Raw genomic sequence first — 21,283 nt, forward strand, 5'->3', positions numbered from 1 at the left:
TGCATTTGTTGTCCAAAACGTTGCTTTGTTAAAGTTCTTTTGCTGTTTCACTTTGCTGCATAAATATCGATCACTATGACGACTGTACATTATAATGTCATTTAAAGAATTAATTGGTGACTTAAAGAAAGGCGACACTTTCTGAAAATAAGCCAAAATTAGTTCCTCCTTCTACAGTTTAATTGATAAGAAGAGTGTCAGGTTGTATGGACGTTGTCACACACGTGCGATTGGGAGACAGCTGAAGGGCCTAAATGATAGTAATTCCACACCAGACCGGGGGCAGCAGGGTGCACTGACTGTCTCTCTCAATCTCTTGAAGACCATTCACAGGAAATCCTGCAGGGTTCCGGCACCACTGATGACATCACTTGCAGCTCCGGTGTCAATGAAGATGTCACCTCCGGTTCCAATGAAGACGCCACTTCCGGTCCTGAAGATGTCACTTCGACCGCCAATGATGAAGTCACTCCCGGTCCCAACAATGTTAATTCCGGTTCTGGCCCCAGTGACATCATTTCCATTACCGGCCTTTAAAGCCACCATCTTACCTCCATATAGTCAGTGCTATTTTGGACTCAAACCTGTGAACATCTCTGTTCAAATGTAATTCAATTTTGCAGCCTGCAAACAATATACGGGTGGCTGCCCCAAACCTTCATGATGTCTATGACTCATCTTTGTGATAACGTTTAATGTTGTGTAATAGAACTGCCACAAAACTCCCAATCAGGAGAGTCACCCTGAACCACAGCACCCCACTGGTCAATGAGGTGTGGTGGGAAACCCAACGACTGGCATTGGTTTGGTCTCTCTGCCTCCAACCTGAGGAGACCATGTTTCTCGGCCACCACAGTCAGACATGTCAGGAAGTTTGTTTCTGACAACTCACTCAAAGGCGACATCACAGCATAGACCAGGCTCAACTAGAGACACAATCAACGTAATAAGGTGGAGGGCCACCTCATAGTATATTACTAGGGGGCTTCGCTCGCCAACCCCTGGTGTCGGGTAATTACAAATAGCGTGATGTATGTATGAGATATAGCATAGTGTGAAGGTGTAGATGATGCATATAGGAAGCAAAGAATAAACTGCATGGCACAGTGTAACGATTTATTGGAAAATTTCCTTGTACACAACATTAGTAGTAAAGATGGTGAATGAGTTGAATGAGTTTTCCTTGGCATGTCGATGGTCATGGCAAATGCAGGTTTAATGGTGAACTGTCGACGTTTAAGTGTAAAAGGTAATTCTAGGTCAGAACTTGTAAGGTCAATTCTAGGAATCAGAACAGTATTGTTAGCATGTGATCCTGTAAGAACTTTTGCTTTAATAACATTGTATGTCATGGTGTTGACGACTAAACGTGTACCATTGTATAAACCTTGTTTAGTGTTAAGGTTTTTTAATAGCATGATTATTGTTCGATATTAAGGTTAAGATTGTGTTGTGGTAATCCGGGTGGGTTAATAGTGTTCAAATATTGTAAGGGGAAATTAAGATGGTCATTGTCGTCATCAGAGTCAACTTTGTCAGAGCTTAGAAAGAGCCGTGTCTCTCCAGGAAGTAATACAATGACTTGGTTATTTATGTGATCAACATTAATATTTTTTGGACATAATATAGTCCGTTGTGTTAATAGGGGTATTTGGTGTAATGAGATTGTTGTTCCAAATATCTCCGTAACCAAGTCGTCGCAGATAAAGGCTTGAGGAATTGTAATAATATTTGGGTGAAGTCCATCCGTATTGGTGAGTGTCTCATCTCCCAGTTGTAATAACCAATTGTTATATTCTGGATCTGGACATCGAATGTTTTGTACCAATTGTATGTTTTGAAAGCAATGCCAAATGTCCGCATATTTTAAGGTGGACTGAACAATAGCTGAGCGCATGGCATGTGGAACAATAGCTAAGCACTGTCTAAAATCTCCTCCTAATAAAAGTACCTTTCCCCCAAAGGGAATATTATTATTCATCAACGTTTGTAGAAGTTTATCAATGGTGTTGAGTAAGTGACTGGATGCCATTGTACATTCATCTATAATTAACAGTTTTGCAAGACGGATGTTACGTGCATTTTTACTGTTCATTTTCATAGTGGATACCGATGTTTCTGTGATTGGGACTGGTATTTTGAATAAGGAGTGACAGGTGTTTTTGGAGCCGAGACATTTTTTCTTCCACGGTTTTAGAAGTGCGTTGTATGTGCCGACGTTTATTGTTTTTTTTTTCATGCGGTTTCGTGTTTGTGGTCCCATTACTCGAGCCTTATTGTTTTGTACCTGTGATCGTGAATTCATGACTTGTTTGTTCTTTATCGTTAGTAATATGGATAAGTAATAAGGAGGATCGCACTCACTGTTAATATGGAGCCTTTTCTGTGGTTGTACGGTTAATAGTGCATCATTGTAATGAGATTCACCTATGCTGTATAGTTTGAACATGTTGAGATGACGTATGTTTAATACGGACATTTCATTTCTTCGTATTATTACCCATCAGGTGTCGCGCCTGTATATGTATTGTAGTCCGGTCTCTTGTTGTTTATGTATGACGTCGTTTGTTGGCGTGCGTTTTTTTAGAAGTGCGTGGAATGTGCTGTATAGTCTGTACGTTGATTTCAGATGCGAGTTGTAGGCGAATGCTTCTATTGTAGTATCTGCCGTTTTCCGAAACACAAATCGCTTTCTGTAATATGTTGGGTTTGATGTGTGACCCTTTGAGGACTCCGTAGTCTGTTCCATTTAACTGTGATGTGGGGGTGTGAGTCCTCTTTTTCAGTACCATCTCGGGCTTGATTTGTGAAGTTTTGTGGACTCCATAGACTGTCCCGTTTCACTGTTAGGCGGGGATAATCTGATTCAAATATGTTGTGTTGTCCGTATGTGTGGGGTTTTTGTATGATCTCGAGTGTTCGCTTTTGGTCGCTCTTCCGTTTTTGAGCCTCAATCTCGGGCTCGATGGGTGACCGTGTGTGGAGTCCGTAGTCTGTCCCGTTTCACTTTGGGGTGTGTGTCTGACTCCTCGTTTTTGTGTGATATGGGCGCGTTGCCTGATTTCATATTTCTGTTAGTGGAGGGGTGCTTTGTGTCTCATGTTTTATTTATGTTAGTGTGTGAAATCCGTAGTCTGTCCCGTTTCGTGTGCCATGGGCTTTATGTGGCGCTTGCGTGTGACTCCTTGTTTTTGTGTGCTAGGGGCGCGTTGCCTCATTATTTATTTCTGTTAGTGGAGGGGGGCTTTGTGTGTCGTGGGTCTGAATCCTCCTTTTTGTGTACGTTCCGTTTCGTCTGCTATGTCCGTAGTCTGTCCCGTTTCGTGTGCAATGGGCTTTGTGTGGCGCTCGCATCTGACTCCTTTTTTTTTGTGTGCTAGGGGCGCGTTGCCTCATTTTTTATTTCTGTTAGTGGAGGGGGGCTTTTTGTGTCGTGGGTCTGAATCCTCTTTTTTGTGTGCGTACCGTTTCGTGTGCTATGTGTCGCTTGCGTCTGACTCCTTTGTTTTTGGTGTGCTAGGGGCGCGTTGCCTCATTTCCTATTTCTGTTAGTGGAGGGGTGCTTTGTGTGTTGTGGGTCTGAATCCTCTTTTTTGTGTGTGTTCCGTTTCGTGTGCTATGGGCTTCATGTGGCGCTTTGTGCCATGGGTTTGTGTGGCGCCTGCGTCTGAATCCTTTTTTTTTGTGTGCTTTATGGGCGCGGTGCATCATTTCTTATTTTCCGGTGCTTGGAGGGGGGCTTTGTGTGGCGTCTGCGCACTACGTCTTTTGCGTCCACGGCCCATGTCCCTGCGTCCATCCGGTTTACCATTCTCGTTTAGTAATATGGATGAGGTTCTATTATTTTATCAACGATCACATTTGTAATCTGCATATACTTTGTGCATATTCACTATAATGTATGAATAAATGTGTTCCTTTCTCAACATCCTGATCAGGTGCTCTAGTTATCAAGGATTAATGATGTAAAAGAAAGACGGAATATTTAACTAAAGCAATCATTAATCCTGACAGTGCGATGAGAGTACGTGATTTGTGACATGGTCTACGTAATAAAGAGTATACAGGACAAATGTAGGAACCTACCATGACAAAACAGCACTTTCACTTTGTATTATTTTTAATAAACAGACGCCTCATTCAAGGTGTACTACAAAAGTAAGCTATAATGCGTACAGTATGAGTGTTTAAAAAGTTTTCAGTCAACACAAGTTTGTATTGACTGGTTTTTGCCATGTTTAAGCCTTGGTATATACAAAATGTTTATCACAGGAATGTTGTAAGTTAAATAAGTGGTCTAGGTTTATACTTAGGGCTATTAAGCAATAAAATGAAATCTCTTGTCACACACGTGCAAGAAGGAGGCAGCTAAAGGGCCTGAGTAATTGTAATACCACCTCTGACCAGGGGGTGGCAGAGTGTGCTGACTGTCTTTCTCAGTTACTTGCAGACTATTCCCAGAAAGTCCCACCAGGTTCCGGCACCCTCGATGACGTCACTTCTGGTCCCAATGACATCACTTCTGGCTCCGGCCCCAGAGGTGGCATCACGTCTGATCCCGGCCCTAAAGATGACGTCACTTCCTGAACAGGCCTTTAAAGCCGCCATCTTTACTGTCTTTGATCAGTTCTGTTTTGGACTCAGTCTTGTAAACAATGCTCTTTACAAATTTCTATTTTTGCAGCCAGGACACATTATACAGGTGGCTGCCCAAAACCTTCGTGATGTCTGGTGTGTTTAATTGTTACAATGTATATAAACTAATATTTTTTACTGTATGTAGAGTTTGAATTACACAAAATATACTGAAACAACTTGAACCAAACATAACACCACAGTATGTTCAAAATCTCTCCTCTTATTTCTCAGATTTAAAACCAATGAGAAAAACACAGGCTTTTCAAGTCTCAAAACCCAAAACACAACTCTAAAGGTGAAGGTCCCCAGCACCATTCATTTTAATAATTCATAACTTACACTTTTGCGCCGGACCATTTAATGAGACTTGTTTCTCTTCTTCCCCGCTGTATCTTGCCTTGCCGATGCTGTCGTCATACTCGAGTTCTTCAGGTTTCACATGGACAGAATGCCAGCGTGGAGAATACGTTCTCAGCTGAAGGGACTCCCAATCTGCTTCTGCCTCGTGTTTCACGGCTGGACTCTTCTCAAAACCAGAGCGGTTTTCTGAAGCTTCACCTTCTTTCAATCTATTTACAGTTTCAAGATTTTTCACGTTAACACCGACCAATGCATGTTCAGAATCTTGTCCTTTAATGCACACCGCTACTTGCTCAAAACCGTTGATTTGTGTATCTGAAGTCCACCATTCATAATTCTCTTGCTTAATGCGGAGGCCCTTTTGGGTAATATGAGCACATTCCCAGTCTAATTCATCTTTCTTAACCTGAACTGTTTTTTGCTCCATGGTATCAACTTCATTTAAAACCATTTTCTTTCACTTCAAACTGCCATATTTTTCAAGTAGAGTTGCCACAAACCTCAGAAACTGGGGGGATTGAGTACTGGGAAAGGCAGCCCCTTATTCTGACCTCTGCAAAAAGAACAGAAAAAAATGGCATAAGAAAGACAGACATACATTATAATACGTAAGAAAATGTAAGCAGCTTTAACCTTACAACATTTTTGCAACAAAGCAACCTAATTTTCATCTGTCCAGGATAAAACTTCTCAACATTTTTTAAATTTCTCCTCCAAAGTGAACAGTAAAAGAAAAATCCCATTCTGAAAATATTTACCTTGCCATCTCTTTCAGGTCAGTTTTGACCCACCATAGACTTGAATGGCTTTTCTGCTGCATTTAGAGCAGAGTATCGGGGTCTTTTCATCTGATTGGCTGGCCCAGCTGTGGAATGGCCAATAGCAGCTTGATGGCCGAGGTCTCTTGGACTCTAAACAAATCTGAATAATATTATGTGATATCATCGATTGTTAAATTCTGCTCCATACTTGTACATTTTTTTATTTTTTATACTGTATTAAGAATTTGTTCTGTTATGTCTATTGTATTGTATTGACTCCCTTTTTTGACACCCACTGCATGCCCAACGCACTTGGAAAGGGGTCTCTTTTTGAACTGCCTTTCCTAAGGTTTCCTCCATTTTTTCCCTACAATGGTTTTTTGGGAGTTTTTCCTTGTAGTCTTAGAGAGTCAAGGCTGGGGGGCTGTCAAGAGGCAGGGCCTGTTAAAGCCCATTGCAGCACTTATCGTGTGATTTTGGGCTATACAAAAATAAATTGTATTGTATTAGATAGATAGATAGATAGATAGATAGATAGATAGATAGATAGATAGATAGATAGATAGATAGATAGATAGATAGATAGATAGATAGATATTGTATATTCATAATGGAATAAAATATCTGCAATCCGTGTCACAGTACTCTGGAGGAAGAATTTTCAGAATACCACCTCTACATTTATTTTTAGTGTTCTTCATATTGTAAAATAAAAAAAACAAAAAAAAAATCCCCCCCCAAAAAACAAAAGCATCTTAAACATGTTTTACTAATCTATATGGTATTTTTTTTAATCTTATTGAATTTATTAAAATCAAATAACATTCCATACACAAAACTCAAGTTTTACCAAAAAAAAAAAGGTTTGAAACAAATCAACCCCCAACCCTGAGAAAGAGAGCTAGGCCAGCAGCGTAAAACTTTATACTAGTAAAGACAAATGAATAGATAAATTAATAAATGAATAAAGAAAAATGGAGTAAAAGAGGAGAGAGAATCCGCTTCTGCAATTTAAAAGCTTATTCTAAAATGTTATCGATTAGATCCTGACAGGTCTTAAAAAAGTTCTGTACAGATCTTCGAAATGAGAATTTGATTTTTTCCAGTTTCAAATAGATAGATAGATAGATAGATAGATAGATAGATAGATAGATAGATAGATAGATAGATAGATAGATAGATAGATAGATAGATAGATAGATAGATAGATAGATAGATAGATAGATAGATAGATACTTTATTAATCCCAATGGGAAATTCACATTCTCCAGCAGCAGCATACTGATACAATAAATAATATTAAATTAAAGCAGCAGCATACTGATACAATAAATAATATTAAATTAAAGAAAGATAATAATGCAGGTGAAAAACAGACAATAACTTTGTATAATGTTAAATGTTAACGTTTACCCCCCCGGGTGGAATTGAAGAGTCGCATAGTTTGGGGGAGGAACGATCTCCTCAGTCTGTCAGTGGAGCAGGACAGTGACAGCAGTCTGTCGCTGAAGCTGCTCTTCTGTCTGGAGATGATACTATTTAGTGGATGCAGTGGATTCTCCACAACTGATAGGAGCCTGCTGAGCGCCCTTCGCTCTGCCACAGATGTTAAACTGTCCAGCTCCATGCCAACAATAGAGCCTGCCTTCCTCACCAGTTTGTCTAGGCGTGAGGCGTCTTTCCTCTTAATGCTGCCTCCCCAGCACACCACTGCGTAGAAGAGGGCGCTTGCCACAACTGTCTGATAGAACATCTGCAGCATCTTATTGCAGATGTTGAAGGACGCCAGCCTTCTAAGGAAGTATAACCGGCTTTGTCCTTTCTTACACAGAGCATCAGTATTGGCAGTCCAGTCTAATTTATCATCCAGCTGCATTCCAAGATATTTATAGGTCTGCACCATCTGCACACAGTCACCTTTGATGTAGTATAGTATAGTATAAATAGTATACGTATAACATCAGTTACCCACAGTCTTAACAGAGGAGAGTTAGGATTCTTCCAGTTGAACAAGATAAGTCTACATGCCAATTGTGTAGTAAAAGCGATTACAGTTTGTTTGTGCTTCTCCACTTTAAGCCCATCTGGAAGCCCACAAAACACAGCTGTTAATGGGTTAAGAGGGATTGTGACACCAAGGCTGTCTGAAAGGTATTTAAAAATTTTGGTCCAGAATGATGTTAATTTGGTGCAGGCCCAAAACATGTGACCCAGTGAGGCTGGAACTTGATTGCAACGTCCGGAGGTTGGATCTTGCTCTGAAAACATTAAACGAGACAGATGTGCTCGATATATGATTTTAAGTTGAATAATTGTATGCTTTGCACATATGGAGCTCGAGTTAATTCCCTGCATTGCTACCTTCCACTCCATTTCTGAGATGTTGAGTGAGAGATCCTTTTCCCACTGTCCTCTTGGATCTTTGAAAGGGAGGGACTGTAAAATGGTTTTATATGTTACAGAAAATAGGGCGGCACGGTGGCGCAGTGGTAGCGCTGCTGCCTCGCAGTTAGGAGACCCGGGTTCGCTTCCCGGGTCCTCCCTGCGTGGAGTTTGCATGTTCTCCCCGTGTCTGCGTGGGTTTCCTCCCACAGTCCAAAGACATGCAGGTTAGGTGGATTGGCGATTCTAAATTGGCCTTGGTGTGTGGGTGAGTTTGTGTGTGTTCTGCGGTGGGTTGGCACCGTGCCCAGGATTGGTTCCTGCCTTGTGCCCTGTGTTGGCTGGGATTGGCTCCAGCAGACCCCCGTGACCCTGTGTTCGGATTCAGCGGGTTGGAAAATGGATGGATGAATGTTACAGAAATGCTGTCCGAGTCCTCAAGACTGATCAATATTTTTTTCGGCATAGAGGTAGGTGGAAGGTGAGGAAAATTGGGCAGGTTCCTAATTTGAAGATAGTGTAAGAAATGTGTGGCTGGAAAGTTAAACTTGGGAGTGTAATTGTTCGTAGGATGCAAAGACGTTGTCTATGTACAAATCTCTAAGTGATTTAATCCCAAATATTTTCCAGACGTTAAAAACTGTAAATTTGAGAGGGTAGGAAAAGGTGGCTCTCGTGCAGAGGTGCCACCAATAAAAGATTCTCCATCTTAAAATACTTCATGCATCGATTCCATATTCTGAGTGAATGAAGCACATTTGGGTTGTTAGTATATTGGCAATGACTTGTACTTATTGGGCTACAAAGCAAGGAATATCAAGAAGTGCTGCAGGATTTTATTTCTATTGCGGACCAAGCCTGTGTATGTTCATCTATTTGTGTCCATTTCCAGGTTTTTATAGTTTGTATGTTTTATGTAGTATTCTTTATGACAAACAGTTGAAGATGTACATACATAACGTAAACATTGCGCCTTATCAAGCCAAATTACAAATGCTAAGATTAAGTTGACAGAAAAATAAGCATTTATGCTGAGCACAAGCCAAAAGAACAGCAAATCAAAATAAATAAAATGGAGTATTAAATGTATAAGATATTCACACTGTATGTGTAAAATGGCTTGGTCAAAATGGGACAATAAAATAAGAAAAAAGGGTACATGTGACAAAAAAAAGAGAAAAACAATACCAGCTTCGAATTTGGCCAAGACACGTTGATGGCCTGCTTTGTTTCAGACAGCCTGTTGAGGCTACACCATTCCAATCTTCAGAGACACTGGGGGCATTTTCAGAACCACACTCAATGAAGGAGCCACCTTAATTAACCCTTAGGATTTACAGCAGACACGTCGGCTCACTGAGCAATTTTCATTTGATTATTTTAATACTTTGACACACCCGCTGAAATTCTCCCGGGGTTAACAGTCACAGTTAGGACTGTGGAGTCGGAGTCAGAGACAATTTTGGGTACTTGGAGTTGGGGTTGGAGTCAGCAAAAATGTACCAACTCCGACTCCTAATAAATTCAAATTGTAATGAAAAAAAAAATACAGCAAGTTCAAATGTCCCATTTCACAAACAATAGTCATAATGAAGTACTTCTCTGATGTAAGAATAAAGCCCAGTGCATAGTTGTGTTACTACTAGTGTGAAGTTCAGCTGAGCTATTATACAACCAGACATTCTCATATTGTAATCTGGATTATGGTACATTACAAAAAGTGTTTTAATTTTATTTCACATACAATGTGTTTAGCAAGTTCATTTGAGTGTAAACAAGTGTAATGATGGAGGTGGAGGTGTGTGCTATGGCCTGATGTGTGTTCAGGGGTTCTGTCTCTACTCTCCACATATGCGCCCTCCCAGGGCTGAACTTTAGCATAACGTTGCACACCAGCTGTTCTAGAAGATTTTGAAATTAAAAAGGAACAGATTCTATGTATTGTGACAGATAGCGCTTCTAATATGTTAAGCACAATTGAGAAAATGAATAAAGTAGATGAAAAAAGTGACAAACAGATATTAAAGGAAGACAATTCTGCAAGTATTAGAGAACGTGAAACCAAAGAGAATAGTGACATTTTGGATAACATCGCTGAAGAATTTGTGAATTTCCCCTTGGAAATAATAAAGTATCTATCTATCTATCTGAAGAAGCATCTAAGCTTACTACTATTTAACATATGCAGTGCGCTGTTCATACTCTGCAACTTGCAATAAGAGATGGATTGAAAAATCGTCATACAGCTACTCTAGTTGGCAAATTGAGGCAAGTAACTGTTGTAGGCAGGGCCCCTAAAACAGATGCCATCTTGAAAAGACATGCAGGAAAATCAGCCATTTTGGATCAAACAACATGCTGGGGAAGTACTTATTTGATGGTAAAGTGTTTGCTTGAATTAAAACACTTTCTTGAAGAACTGGACAATGAAAATGTTTTATTAACTGAAAGCCAGTGGGCACAAGTAAAAGAACTGGAAAGTTTACTTTCTTACCCCTTTACTGTAACCAAGAGGTTGAAATATGAAGATTTAACACCCGGTAAATTTTTCTTGGAATGGAAGAGCTTGATTTATTGCCTAAACAAAAGTGGAGGGTTAATAGCTGGTGGCATTGTATCTTCAATGAAGTATAAGAGAGAGTCTCTTACTGGATAATCAAATCTTATTAGATGCTATTTACGTTGATCCAATGAGATGAATTTTGTTGCGCGGTGACCAGTTTGCTAATAGAAAAAAGGCACTCTATGATGTAGCAGTTCACATGAAGGGATTACTACTACCTGAAACACCACCACTGAATGAAGCTATAAGCACTGGGAACTCAGGATCATCCTCTTCAAATGAAGAATTAGACTTTGATTCCTACTTGGACAAAATGGAAGTTTCAAAACCAAACAGACATCACCTATGCGTGAAAAATAAACGACCAGTAAATGTCCAAATAAAGAGATTCCAGCAGGAGTTTTTTAAAATATTAAAAGAAGTTGAAAAGTATGATCGCTCACCGAAACTGACTGTAGAAGAATCCATCCTTGTTGATCCAGAGATTATTAGTGATGTGGCTAGAACTGTAAGAGTTATGCCACCCACCCAAGTCAGTGCTGAAAGACAATTCTCAGCTCTAAAAATAACCAAGTCAGATTTAAGAGCTTCTATAAAAGAGGATCTGGCAGATGTAATTCTGTTTCTTAGAACACTGTATTGAGTTAATTTTGGATTGCATTTAACAGTTATTCTATTCTACAACTGTATTCCAAGTTTAATATATAAACTGATTTTTGTTCATGTTGTGAAGCTTTGTTTTTGTTTTAAAACTACTGAAGAATGTGGTTTATATTTTTTGAACTGTTAAAGTTCCAGTTCCTGATTTTTATGCATGCTATTACTTTATAGCCACTTGATAAAAACAATAAATAAAACCTTATTGTTTACATTTTTTTGTTTAACTGGCCAATACGGTAGAGAGTCAGCTTCCTAGCCAGTAGTTCTGTGGTTAAATAATGTGTATGTTGCCTTCCTTCAATCAACATGGAAAACACATTAGCATATTAAATACAGAGGAGTCAGAGTTGGGGTGAGAAGTACTGGAAACTAGTCGACTAGTCTGCCGACTCCAAAGCCCTGGCCACTGCTCAGAAGATTAGAATGGAGTTAACAGAAACAGAAGGAAGAACACTGTCAGGACCTACATGTGTTTGAAACCATTTTGGCAAGTTTCCTTTTTTTCATATTTGGATTCCTGACAATTAGTTTTTGTTAATCCATCCCTTTTCTAAAGCCACCTTTGTTCATACTTTACATTATGCTTTAGGACACCATTTGCACTAATGTCACACTTGCTTTCCTGTTGCAGGATGTCAAAGCAGTTGCCATTTGATTTAAGAGTGAGGACTTGGGGATGTAATTAAAAGTAAAGAGAATATTCTGCCTTCAAATAAGAGCAGTCATGCAAAACCCTACATTTATCAGAATGTTAGAAATGTTTGTATGTTTTGCCATGCTCTTAAAGTTTTGAACTCTTATGTTATTTTCCTAATAATGCTACTTTTTTTTCCTGTGGAATTTACTTCCTTACTTGTATCTTAAGTAAAATATATTAGAAGTCAGCTGCAGAAATAACAAAAACACTTGGTATTGAAGCAAAATACAGAGTTGGAAAAGAGATTTAAAACAATATGGGAGCCATTTCTGTGCAGCTTAACTTTAGCGAGATATAGCCAGTCAAAGTCATAAACACCCCCAAGAAGTTCAAACTTTGTTAGCTTAAATCGCTCTTAATGTTGATGCAAGGCAGGTGCAATTTCAGTTCCATGGGTCACTCACAAGACCAAATCAACAGGCCAAGTTTCATTAAAATATGTGATGATGAGGTCCAAAAGTGTAACGATTTGACATGGAGTGACCCAAAAGTCACTGTGCATCTGCATCCACTTTGCTCTCAGAGGACGGCCCACCTTTGCTTATCACTTTCACAATGTAAAGCTGTTCACTTCTCGACACCTCTGTATGTGTTTTGATCGACTCCATGTGTATTTATTTTTACAGTCTAATTGTTTTTAATGCTCCGTGTTAACCCTCAACTCTGCTGTGAATGAAATTTATTAATAACCAACAGCACACGTTAAGCATGACTACCATCGCATTCACAGTCTCATCCATATGGCTGAGTATTTCTTGTAGTTTGAGCAGTCCTGTGTCAGAACACATTCATACCTCAAGCAAACCGCTCCAGGGATCACAGCATCAAGACTGCCCTTTCCGAAGGGTCTCAGTCTGTTTTTTGTTTGGTCTCCAGCAAAGAGAGACTGGTGTTTTCACATCTACTTAAACGAATGGGACTTTTGGAGAAATTACACCAGAGCTTAAAAAAAAAAATAAAAAATAAAAAACACACTAAATGAAGTAGGTGTGAAAATGCCTGGAGTACTCCTGTCTATGACCTGCATGTGAAACATGTGCTATTTCAGTTGATCACTCTCTGTGAATGGTTTAGGTGAACAGTATGTATGTGACCTGTCCACAGCTGATTCCTGACCTGCGCCCAGGTCTAGCAAAACAGCCACCGCGGCAGCACTGGAAGAAGCTGGTATGAAAATGAATATATGAACCTAGCATATTCCAGATGTGAAATATAAGAAAGACAGACAGACGAGAACAGGCCATTCAGGCCAACAAAGCTTGCCAGTCCTATCCACATATTTCTTCCAAAAAAACAAGTTGAGTTTTGAAAGTCCCAGACGTCTTACTGTCCACCACACTACATGGTCACTTATTCCAAGTGTCTGTCGTTCTTTGTGTAAAGAACAACTTCCCAATGTTTGTGTGAAATTTCCCCTTAACAAGTTTCCAACTGTGTCCCCGTGTTCTTAATGAACTCATTTTAAAATTATTTTAAAATTAACAGTCTCAATCCACTGTACTAATTCCCTTCCTAGTTTTAAACACTTCAATCATGTCACCTCTTAATCTTCTTTTGCTTAAACTATAAAGGCTCAGCTTTTTTAACCTTTCCTCATAACTCATCCCGGTAGCTCTGAATCAGCCTAGTCACTCTTCTCTGGACCTTTTCTAGTGCTGCTATGTCCTTTGTGTAGCCTGGAGACCAAAAGTGCACACAGTACTCAAGATGAGGCCTCACCAGTGTGTTATAAAGCTTGAGCAGAACCTCCTGTGACTTGTACTCCACACTTCAAGGCGCTATATAATCCAACATTCTGTTAGCCTTCTTAATTGCTTCTGAACACTGGACTTGATAGCTTAGAGTCCACCATGACTGCTTAATCCTTCTCATAAGGTGGACTCTTGATTTTTCGACTGTCCATTGTGTATTGAAACCTAACATTTTTACTTCCTATGTATACAGTGGGGCAAAAAAGTATTTAGTCAGCCACCAATTGTGCAAGTTCTCCCACTTAAAAAGATGAGAGGCCTGTAATTTTCATCATAGGTATACCTCAACTATGAGAGACAAAATGAGAAAAAAAATCCAGAAAATCACATTGTCTGATTTTTAAAGAATTTATTTGCAAATTATGGTGGAAAATAAGTATTTGGTCACCTACAAACAAGCAAGATTTCTGGCTCTCCCAGACCTGTAAGTTCTTCTGTAAGAGGCTCCTCTGTCCTCCACTCGTCACCTGTATTAATGGCACCTGTTTGAACTCGTTCTCAATATAAAAGACACCTGTCCACAACCTCAAACAGTCACACTCCAAACTCCACTATGGCCAAGACCAAAGAGCTGTCAAAGGACACCAGAAACAAAATTGTAGACCTGCACCAGGCTGGGAAGACTGAATCTGCAATAGGTAAGCAGCTTGGTGTGAAGAAATCAACTGTGGGAGCAATTATTAGAAAATGGAAGACATACAAGACCACTGATAATCTCCCTCGATCTGGGGCTCCACGCAAGATCTCACCCCGTGGGGTCAAAATGATCACAAGAACGGTGAGCAAAAATCCCAGGGGGGCCTTAATGAATGACCTGCAGAGAGCTGGGACCAAAGTAACAAAGGCTATCATCAGTAACACACTACACTGCCAGGGACTCAAATCCTGCAGTGCCAGACGTGTCCCCCTGCTTAAGCCAGTACATGTGCAGGCCCGTCTGAAGTTTGCTAGAGAGCATTTGGATGATCCAGAAGAGGATTGGGAGAATGTCATATGGTCAGATGAAAAAAACTCTACCCGTCGTGTTTGGAGGAGAAAGAATGCTGAGTTGCATCCAAAGAACACCATGGGAGTGGAAACATCATGCTTTGGGGCTGTTTTTCTGCAAAGGGACCAGGACGACTGATCCGTGTAAAGGAAAGAATGAATTGGGGCCATGTATCGTCAGATTTTGACTGAAAACCTCCTTCCATCAGCAAGGGCATTGAAGACGAAACGTGGCTGGGTCTTTCAGCATGACAATGATCCCAAACACACCGCCCGGGTAATGAAGGAGTGGCTTCGTAAGAAGCATTTCAAGGTCCTGGAGTGGCCTAGCCAGTCTCCAGATCTCAACCCCATAGAAAATCTTTGGAGGGAGTTGAAAGTCCATGTTGCCCAGTGACAGCCCCAAAACATCACTGCTCTAGAGGAGATCTGCACGGAGGAATGGGCCAAAATACCAGCAACAGTGTGTGAAAACCTTGTGAAGACTTACAGAAAACGTTTGACCTCTGTCATTGCCAACAAAGGGTATATAACAAAGTATTGAGATGAACTTTTGTTATTGACCAAATACTTTTTTTCCACCATAATTTGCAAAATAATTTGGTATCTATCTTGGTATCGTCTGCAAACTTAACCAGCTTGTTACTTATATTCCTATCTAAATCATGTATAAATATTAAAAATAGCAGCGGCCCTAGCACTGACCCCTGCTGGTCACCACTCTTAACATCAGCCAATTCTGATGAGGTACCTCACACCATCTCACTCTGCTTCCTGTGTCTGAGCCAATTCTGCACCCATCTAAACATAACCCTGAACTCCCACTTCTTTTAATTTGATGCCAAGCTTATCAAATGCTTTCTGAAATGCACTATACAATTATAGACAGACAGAAAGACAGAACTAAACCTTTGTGGGGCAACTGCAACAGAAGGCAGGACAAGATTGGTGAATTGTAGCAGAAAAAAAAAAAACAAAATGTCAGCTTTCATTGTGTCGAGTGGTAAACAAAACTGTATTAAGGATACTGCATGAAAAACAATTTTAAAGATTTACATAAGTATATAGTCATACTATGTACTATGTATATTGTTACAAATTGCTTAATTGTTGCTTCAGAGTAATATATAATATACAGTGTGTATATATAAATATTTTTTCCTCTAAAAAATAAAAATATAATTGCAACTGCAATGTGTGTTCTGGGAGATTGTTTAGGAGTAACAGACTAAATGTTTCCAAACAGGGGGAGACCTTGTGCCAAACAGTCTAACCTTTGCAATGCTGTGACATTTAAACTTCGCCCACTAACAGCTGAATGACTAGAGCACAACAGAAACTTCAGGGTTGTGCATCATAAAATATCTTGATTATGTACTGTAAAGTCCAGTTTATTTGGACAGAAATTCCTAAAACGTGTATTTGCTGTGTTTTATTTAATTGACATGAATATGAAACAAAAGTTTTTATTCAAATACAGACATTTACTAAAATATTTGAAGTGCTATAATCCATACTCTTCAGTCATCTGAACTACCTTTATCAGATAAGCAGATTTATAGCTGTTCATTCTCAATAGTGCAAAAATGCTAAAAACCTCTTATGGCGTAAGAAGTTATTATTATTACCAACAACATATATAGGCTATTTTTGAAATTAGACTGTCATTTTTGTATTGTGCTTAAGCAAACACAGGCAGTGTGATAGTATTAGTTGAAAGTATGTTTTTTGTTAATAAACGCTCAAAAGCAAGCACTGCAAAAAAATGACAAGAAGGTGAACATCATGGCCTGTGTAATGGTGTCTTCATGGTATACTAGGGGACCTTGGAAGAATAAAGGTGGAGAACCACTGGTCTAAATAACTTCAAAAATTGTTCAGCATATCCCAGTTTTCACTTAATAATTCAATACACGGAATATTGAGTCACATTGCCAAATCATTCCTATAAAATGTATGCACTATTTTATACGGTTAAATCTTAAAGAAGAATTCGGCTGACAATTCGTTGTGCAATTTCTAATGCTGCCAACATTACTGGTGCGTTAACGTCTAACACCCTATTAACACTTTAGGGTGTTCTTACAGTTCTTAATGGTCCATCAAACACGGCATTCACACTATCACTACATTGAACCACTTCCAAATAGAGTTAATAGAAGGAATTACTCCGCAATAAACGACAACGCTCACCACTGCTATAGAGAATTCCTCCAAACCTCCCCATATATATTTGTACACTTATAATTCAAACTCACATTAAACACGTATTCTTTTTAATGGATCAGTACATTGCATATGCTCCGACTTGTTTTTGTACAAAAAAAAAAACTGAATCTACACACACAATGCAAAGTTCGCTAGTTTTCCTGCTACTGTTACCACTAAATTGCCGCTATCCTGCTCTACTTCTGCCCGACACGCTTGCACACGCACCTTTTGAGGTGAGCGAATACACTGGCAAGCCGTCATCTTTCAGAGTCCTTCCAGTGAGTATCTGGTTAGCCCATATCTTCTTATAACATAGTCGTTGTCGCTACCTAATTTGGACTACGCGACAGTTGGAACCGGAGCTGAAGTGAAAAATACAAAACTTCTCAGTCGAGTTCCGTCGCTTTTGATGACATCACTGGCACGCATCTGCGCGCGCGTCTACGTACTTATGCGCATGCGTTAATTTAAACGGGTGAAGGACTTCATTTCCCAGGGATATTTTTAAAATAAGACTTCAGCAGCGCTGTGTTTTCATAGGAAACGAGCAGCTACAGACGAGTCTGGTAAAAACGTAAAATATTCTCGTGCTTTCAAAGCCATTTGTTGCTTTTAAAAGCGCAGCGTGAAAGTATATCCTTTGTCCCTAAAGTATAGAAATTATGCGGACCTTTATTTCACAAGACACCTGCTAATGCAGACTATTTAGCGCAGATAGGATAGGGACAGCCCTGCTAGTAGTCTGGAGCAAAGGGAGAGCCAGTACAAAGTTATCAGATGTTAAAAAAGTGGCTTTTATTCAAAAAGAAAAAAAAAATATTGTTTAGATTTATTCCCTTCTCAATCATAAATAAATTTCTGTGAAATTGAAAATTAATTTGGAAAATTGAAGGATTCTTCTACAATTTGTTATTTTATATGGGCAGTCTTTAGGTTCCAAGTTTTTATCTTCACATTTGTCTGTTAAATATATTTTTCTTATTATCCATGTTGTACTCTTGTATTTGACTAACTTACTTAATTTACCTGTTTTCAGATGTGTTGCCATTTCTTCTCATATTTGTGTATTATTATTGTGTCCCTACGGCTCCAGAAAATGACACTGTTGTGAAGAACATGCTACTTGAGAAGATAGACACTTTTTCACCTAATGACTACAGACCAGTGGTACTTACATCTCACGTCATGAAGACTAATATGAGTTGTCTTGTGGTAGACCAGCTGGTAGACCATCTGTACCCACTGCAGTTTGCCTATCGGAGAAAGATTGGAGTGGAGGATGCAATTGCCAATCTACTCCACAAAGCTTGTTCTCACCTGGACAAAGCTGTGAGTACTGTGAGGATAATGTTTTTGTGATTTCTAAAGCACCTTCAACACCACCCAACCATCCCTGTTAAGGGATAAAATCAGAGATATGCAGGTGGATGAGCCTGTGGTGTCCTGGATAATGGACTCTCTGTCAGGCAGACCACAGTTTGTGAGGCTCAAGAACTGTGTTTCTGATATGAATTCACAATGAATGTGAGCACCACAAATAACATGCCTGTCTCCTTTGCTCTTCACTCTGTACACCTCAGACTATAACCATGTGATTTCACTTACAGAAATTCTCAGATGATTCTGCACTTATGAGGTATACTGATAAGGGGGATGAGACAGAGGAGGTGGGTCAAGGAAGAGGAGAACTTTGTTTCTTGTTGCAGAAACAGTTGTCTGCAACTTAACAGTCAATAAAACCAAGGAACTGTTTATCGAATTTTGCCTCATCGATTAGCCTACATGTCCAATTACTATTCAGGGAGTGGATGTAGAGGTGGTGTATTGCTAAAAGTACTTGGGGGACCACATTAATGACAGGTTGGACTGGTCTCAGAACACAGAGGAACTATATAAAAAATGGCAAGAGACTGTGTTCCTTTAATGTGAGAAGTGACCTGCTGGACTTCTTATACAGCTCTTTGATGGCCAGTGTGATATTCTACATTGTGGTGAGCTGGGCTGGTAATATCACTTCCAGAGAGGTCCACCAAATCAACAAGCTGATTAAAAGAGCAATTATGGGACCTAGTAGTGAAAAAGAGAATGAAGACAAACTGAGTACCATTATGAACAATGCTGCACATCCTGTCTGTGACACACTAACACTGCGGACTTAGAGCCAACAAATTATTCAACAGAAGTGTGTTGGTCCTTTATATCAAAAGCAATATGCCTGCAAAATGTCTCACTAGGACTGTGCCAGCGTGGTGTAGTGTTTAAGACTTTGGAATTCAAACCCTGCAGTTGTAGTTTCAAATCTTGGTGCTAATACTGTGTGACCATGAGCAAGTCACGTCATATGCCTCTTATTCATTTGAAGAAAAAAAAATCAATAAAACTGGTTACATCACTCAAATTTTGCAAGTTGTAACCCAAATAATAGGTAATTGAATGAGATTCTGTAAAAAGAACAATTTCCCCCAAGGACAAATGAAATTCTATCATTTTAAATCTGTTTTTCTGCTTTTTGTATAATGCCTCTGAAGGTATGTGAAAATTTTTTGTGAAAGTAAAAACACAGAAATTCAAGTGGGCCCAACTTTGAGTCCAGGACTTCAGGTCCCTTCTCCCCTTTTGAGCCATGTCCCTTTTTTTTGTAAATAGCAATACAAAAACGTTAGTGCAAATCATTTCTATATAAACGTGGTTCTGCAATTCAGACACACTAGAGGGACGGCAATGCTGCTTCTCACAATATCTCCCTCAACCTATAATGTTTAATGTTTTCTTCAAAGTACATTATCAAAAGCTATGGCAGGAACAATGTCTCCATGGCACCCGTGGATCAGTGCTGCAACAGAACATTACCCCACCTTTTCCTCGTTTGTTTCTACCTACCATTGGGTGAGTAATGTCATACTGCTATATCAAGGCCAACCTTATTCTTGTACTAAGAACAATAATAAGGCTGATATTCAATAATTATGAAACACAGTCTGGCAGACGTACTGGCCATTGTGTTTGTGTTGTATTCGGTCCTTAAGGTCACTGATCTACAAAATAAAGCATTATGTTTAAAGAGGTTCTTTTATTTTGATACATTCAACTGTGCCTGGCCATCAGAAGGAGAGCGGAACGTACAGGACTCTTGTTTTGGTATGACAAGTTTTGTTTCAGACTGGAAGTAATTTCTGTGTTATTTAACATGTACAGTTATATGAAAAAGTTTGGGAACCCGTCTTCATTCTTTGGACTTTTGTTTATCATTAGCTGAGCTTTCAAAGTAGCAACTTCCTTTTAATATATGACATGCCTTATGGAAACAGTAGTATTTCAGCAGTGACATTAAGTTTATTGGATTAACAGAAAATATGCAATATGCATCATAACAAAACTAGACAGGTGCATAAATTTGGGCACCCCAACAGAAATATTACATCAATACTAAGTTGAGCCTCCTTTTGCAAATATAACAGCCTCTAGACGCTGTCCTCCTATAGCCTCTGATGAGTCTCTGGATTCTGGATGGAGGTGTTTGTTGACCATTCTTCCATACATAATCTCTCCATTTCAGTTAAATTTGATGTCTGCCAAGCATGGACTGCCTGCTTCAAATCATCCCATAGATTTTCAATGATATTCAAGTCAGAGGACTGTGACGGCCATTCCAGAACATTTCCCCTTGGGACTAATAAAGTATATCTATCTATCTATCTACTTCTCCCTCTAGATTTCAAACTGTGTTTTGGGTCATTGTCTTGTTGGAATATCCAACCCCCGCGTAACTTCAACTTTGTGACCGATGCATGAACATTATCCTGAAGAATTTGTTGATATTGGGTTGAATTCATCTGACCCTTAAAAGGGCCCCAGTCCTTGAACTAGCCACACAGCATGATGGAACCTCCACCAAATTTGACCGTAGGTAGCAGGTGTTTTTCTTGGAATGCGGTGTTCTTCTTCCGCCATGCAAAGTGCTTTTTGTTATGACCAAATAACTCAATTTTTGTCTAATCAGTCCAAAGCACTTTGTTCCAAAATGAATCTGGCTTGTCTAAATGAGCATTGGCATACAACAAGCGGCTCTGTTTGTGGCGTGAGTGCAGAAAGGGCTTCTTTCTCATCACCCTGCCATACAGATGTTCTTTGTGCAAATTGCGCTGAATTGTAGAATGATGTACAGATACACCATCTGCAGCAAGATGTTCTTACAGGTCTTTGGAGGTGATCTGTGGGTTGTCTGTAACCATTCTCACAATCCTGTGCATATGCCGCTCCTGTATTTTACTTG

The 21,283-nt window shown here is 39.5% G+C and overlaps 1 protein-coding gene across 1 annotated transcript in view; it reads right to left on the bottom strand.

The window, feature by feature from the left end:
• The window catches only part of LOC114643721 (zinc finger protein 420-like), a 56,894-nt gene extending 39,484 nt beyond the window's left edge, over nucleotides 1–17,410 (bottom strand). The window contains exons 1-2 of the mRNA XM_051927796.1: nucleotides 17,236–17,410; nucleotides 4,978–5,551 (exon numbers count right to left, since the gene is read on the bottom strand). Coding sequence (XP_051783756.1) covers nucleotides 4,978–5,449 — 472 coding nt within the window. The 5' untranslated portion in view covers nucleotides 5,450–5,551; nucleotides 17,236–17,410. The remainder of the gene's footprint in view (nucleotides 1–4,977; nucleotides 5,552–17,235) is intronic.
• Between the last annotated feature and the right edge of the window lie 3,873 nt (nucleotides 17,411–21,283).

Source organism: Erpetoichthys calabaricus, chromosome 5, assembly GCF_900747795.2.
Source record: "Erpetoichthys calabaricus chromosome 5, fErpCal1.3, whole genome shotgun sequence".
Taxonomy (NCBI): domain Eukaryota; kingdom Metazoa; phylum Chordata; class Cladistia; order Polypteriformes; family Polypteridae; genus Erpetoichthys; species Erpetoichthys calabaricus.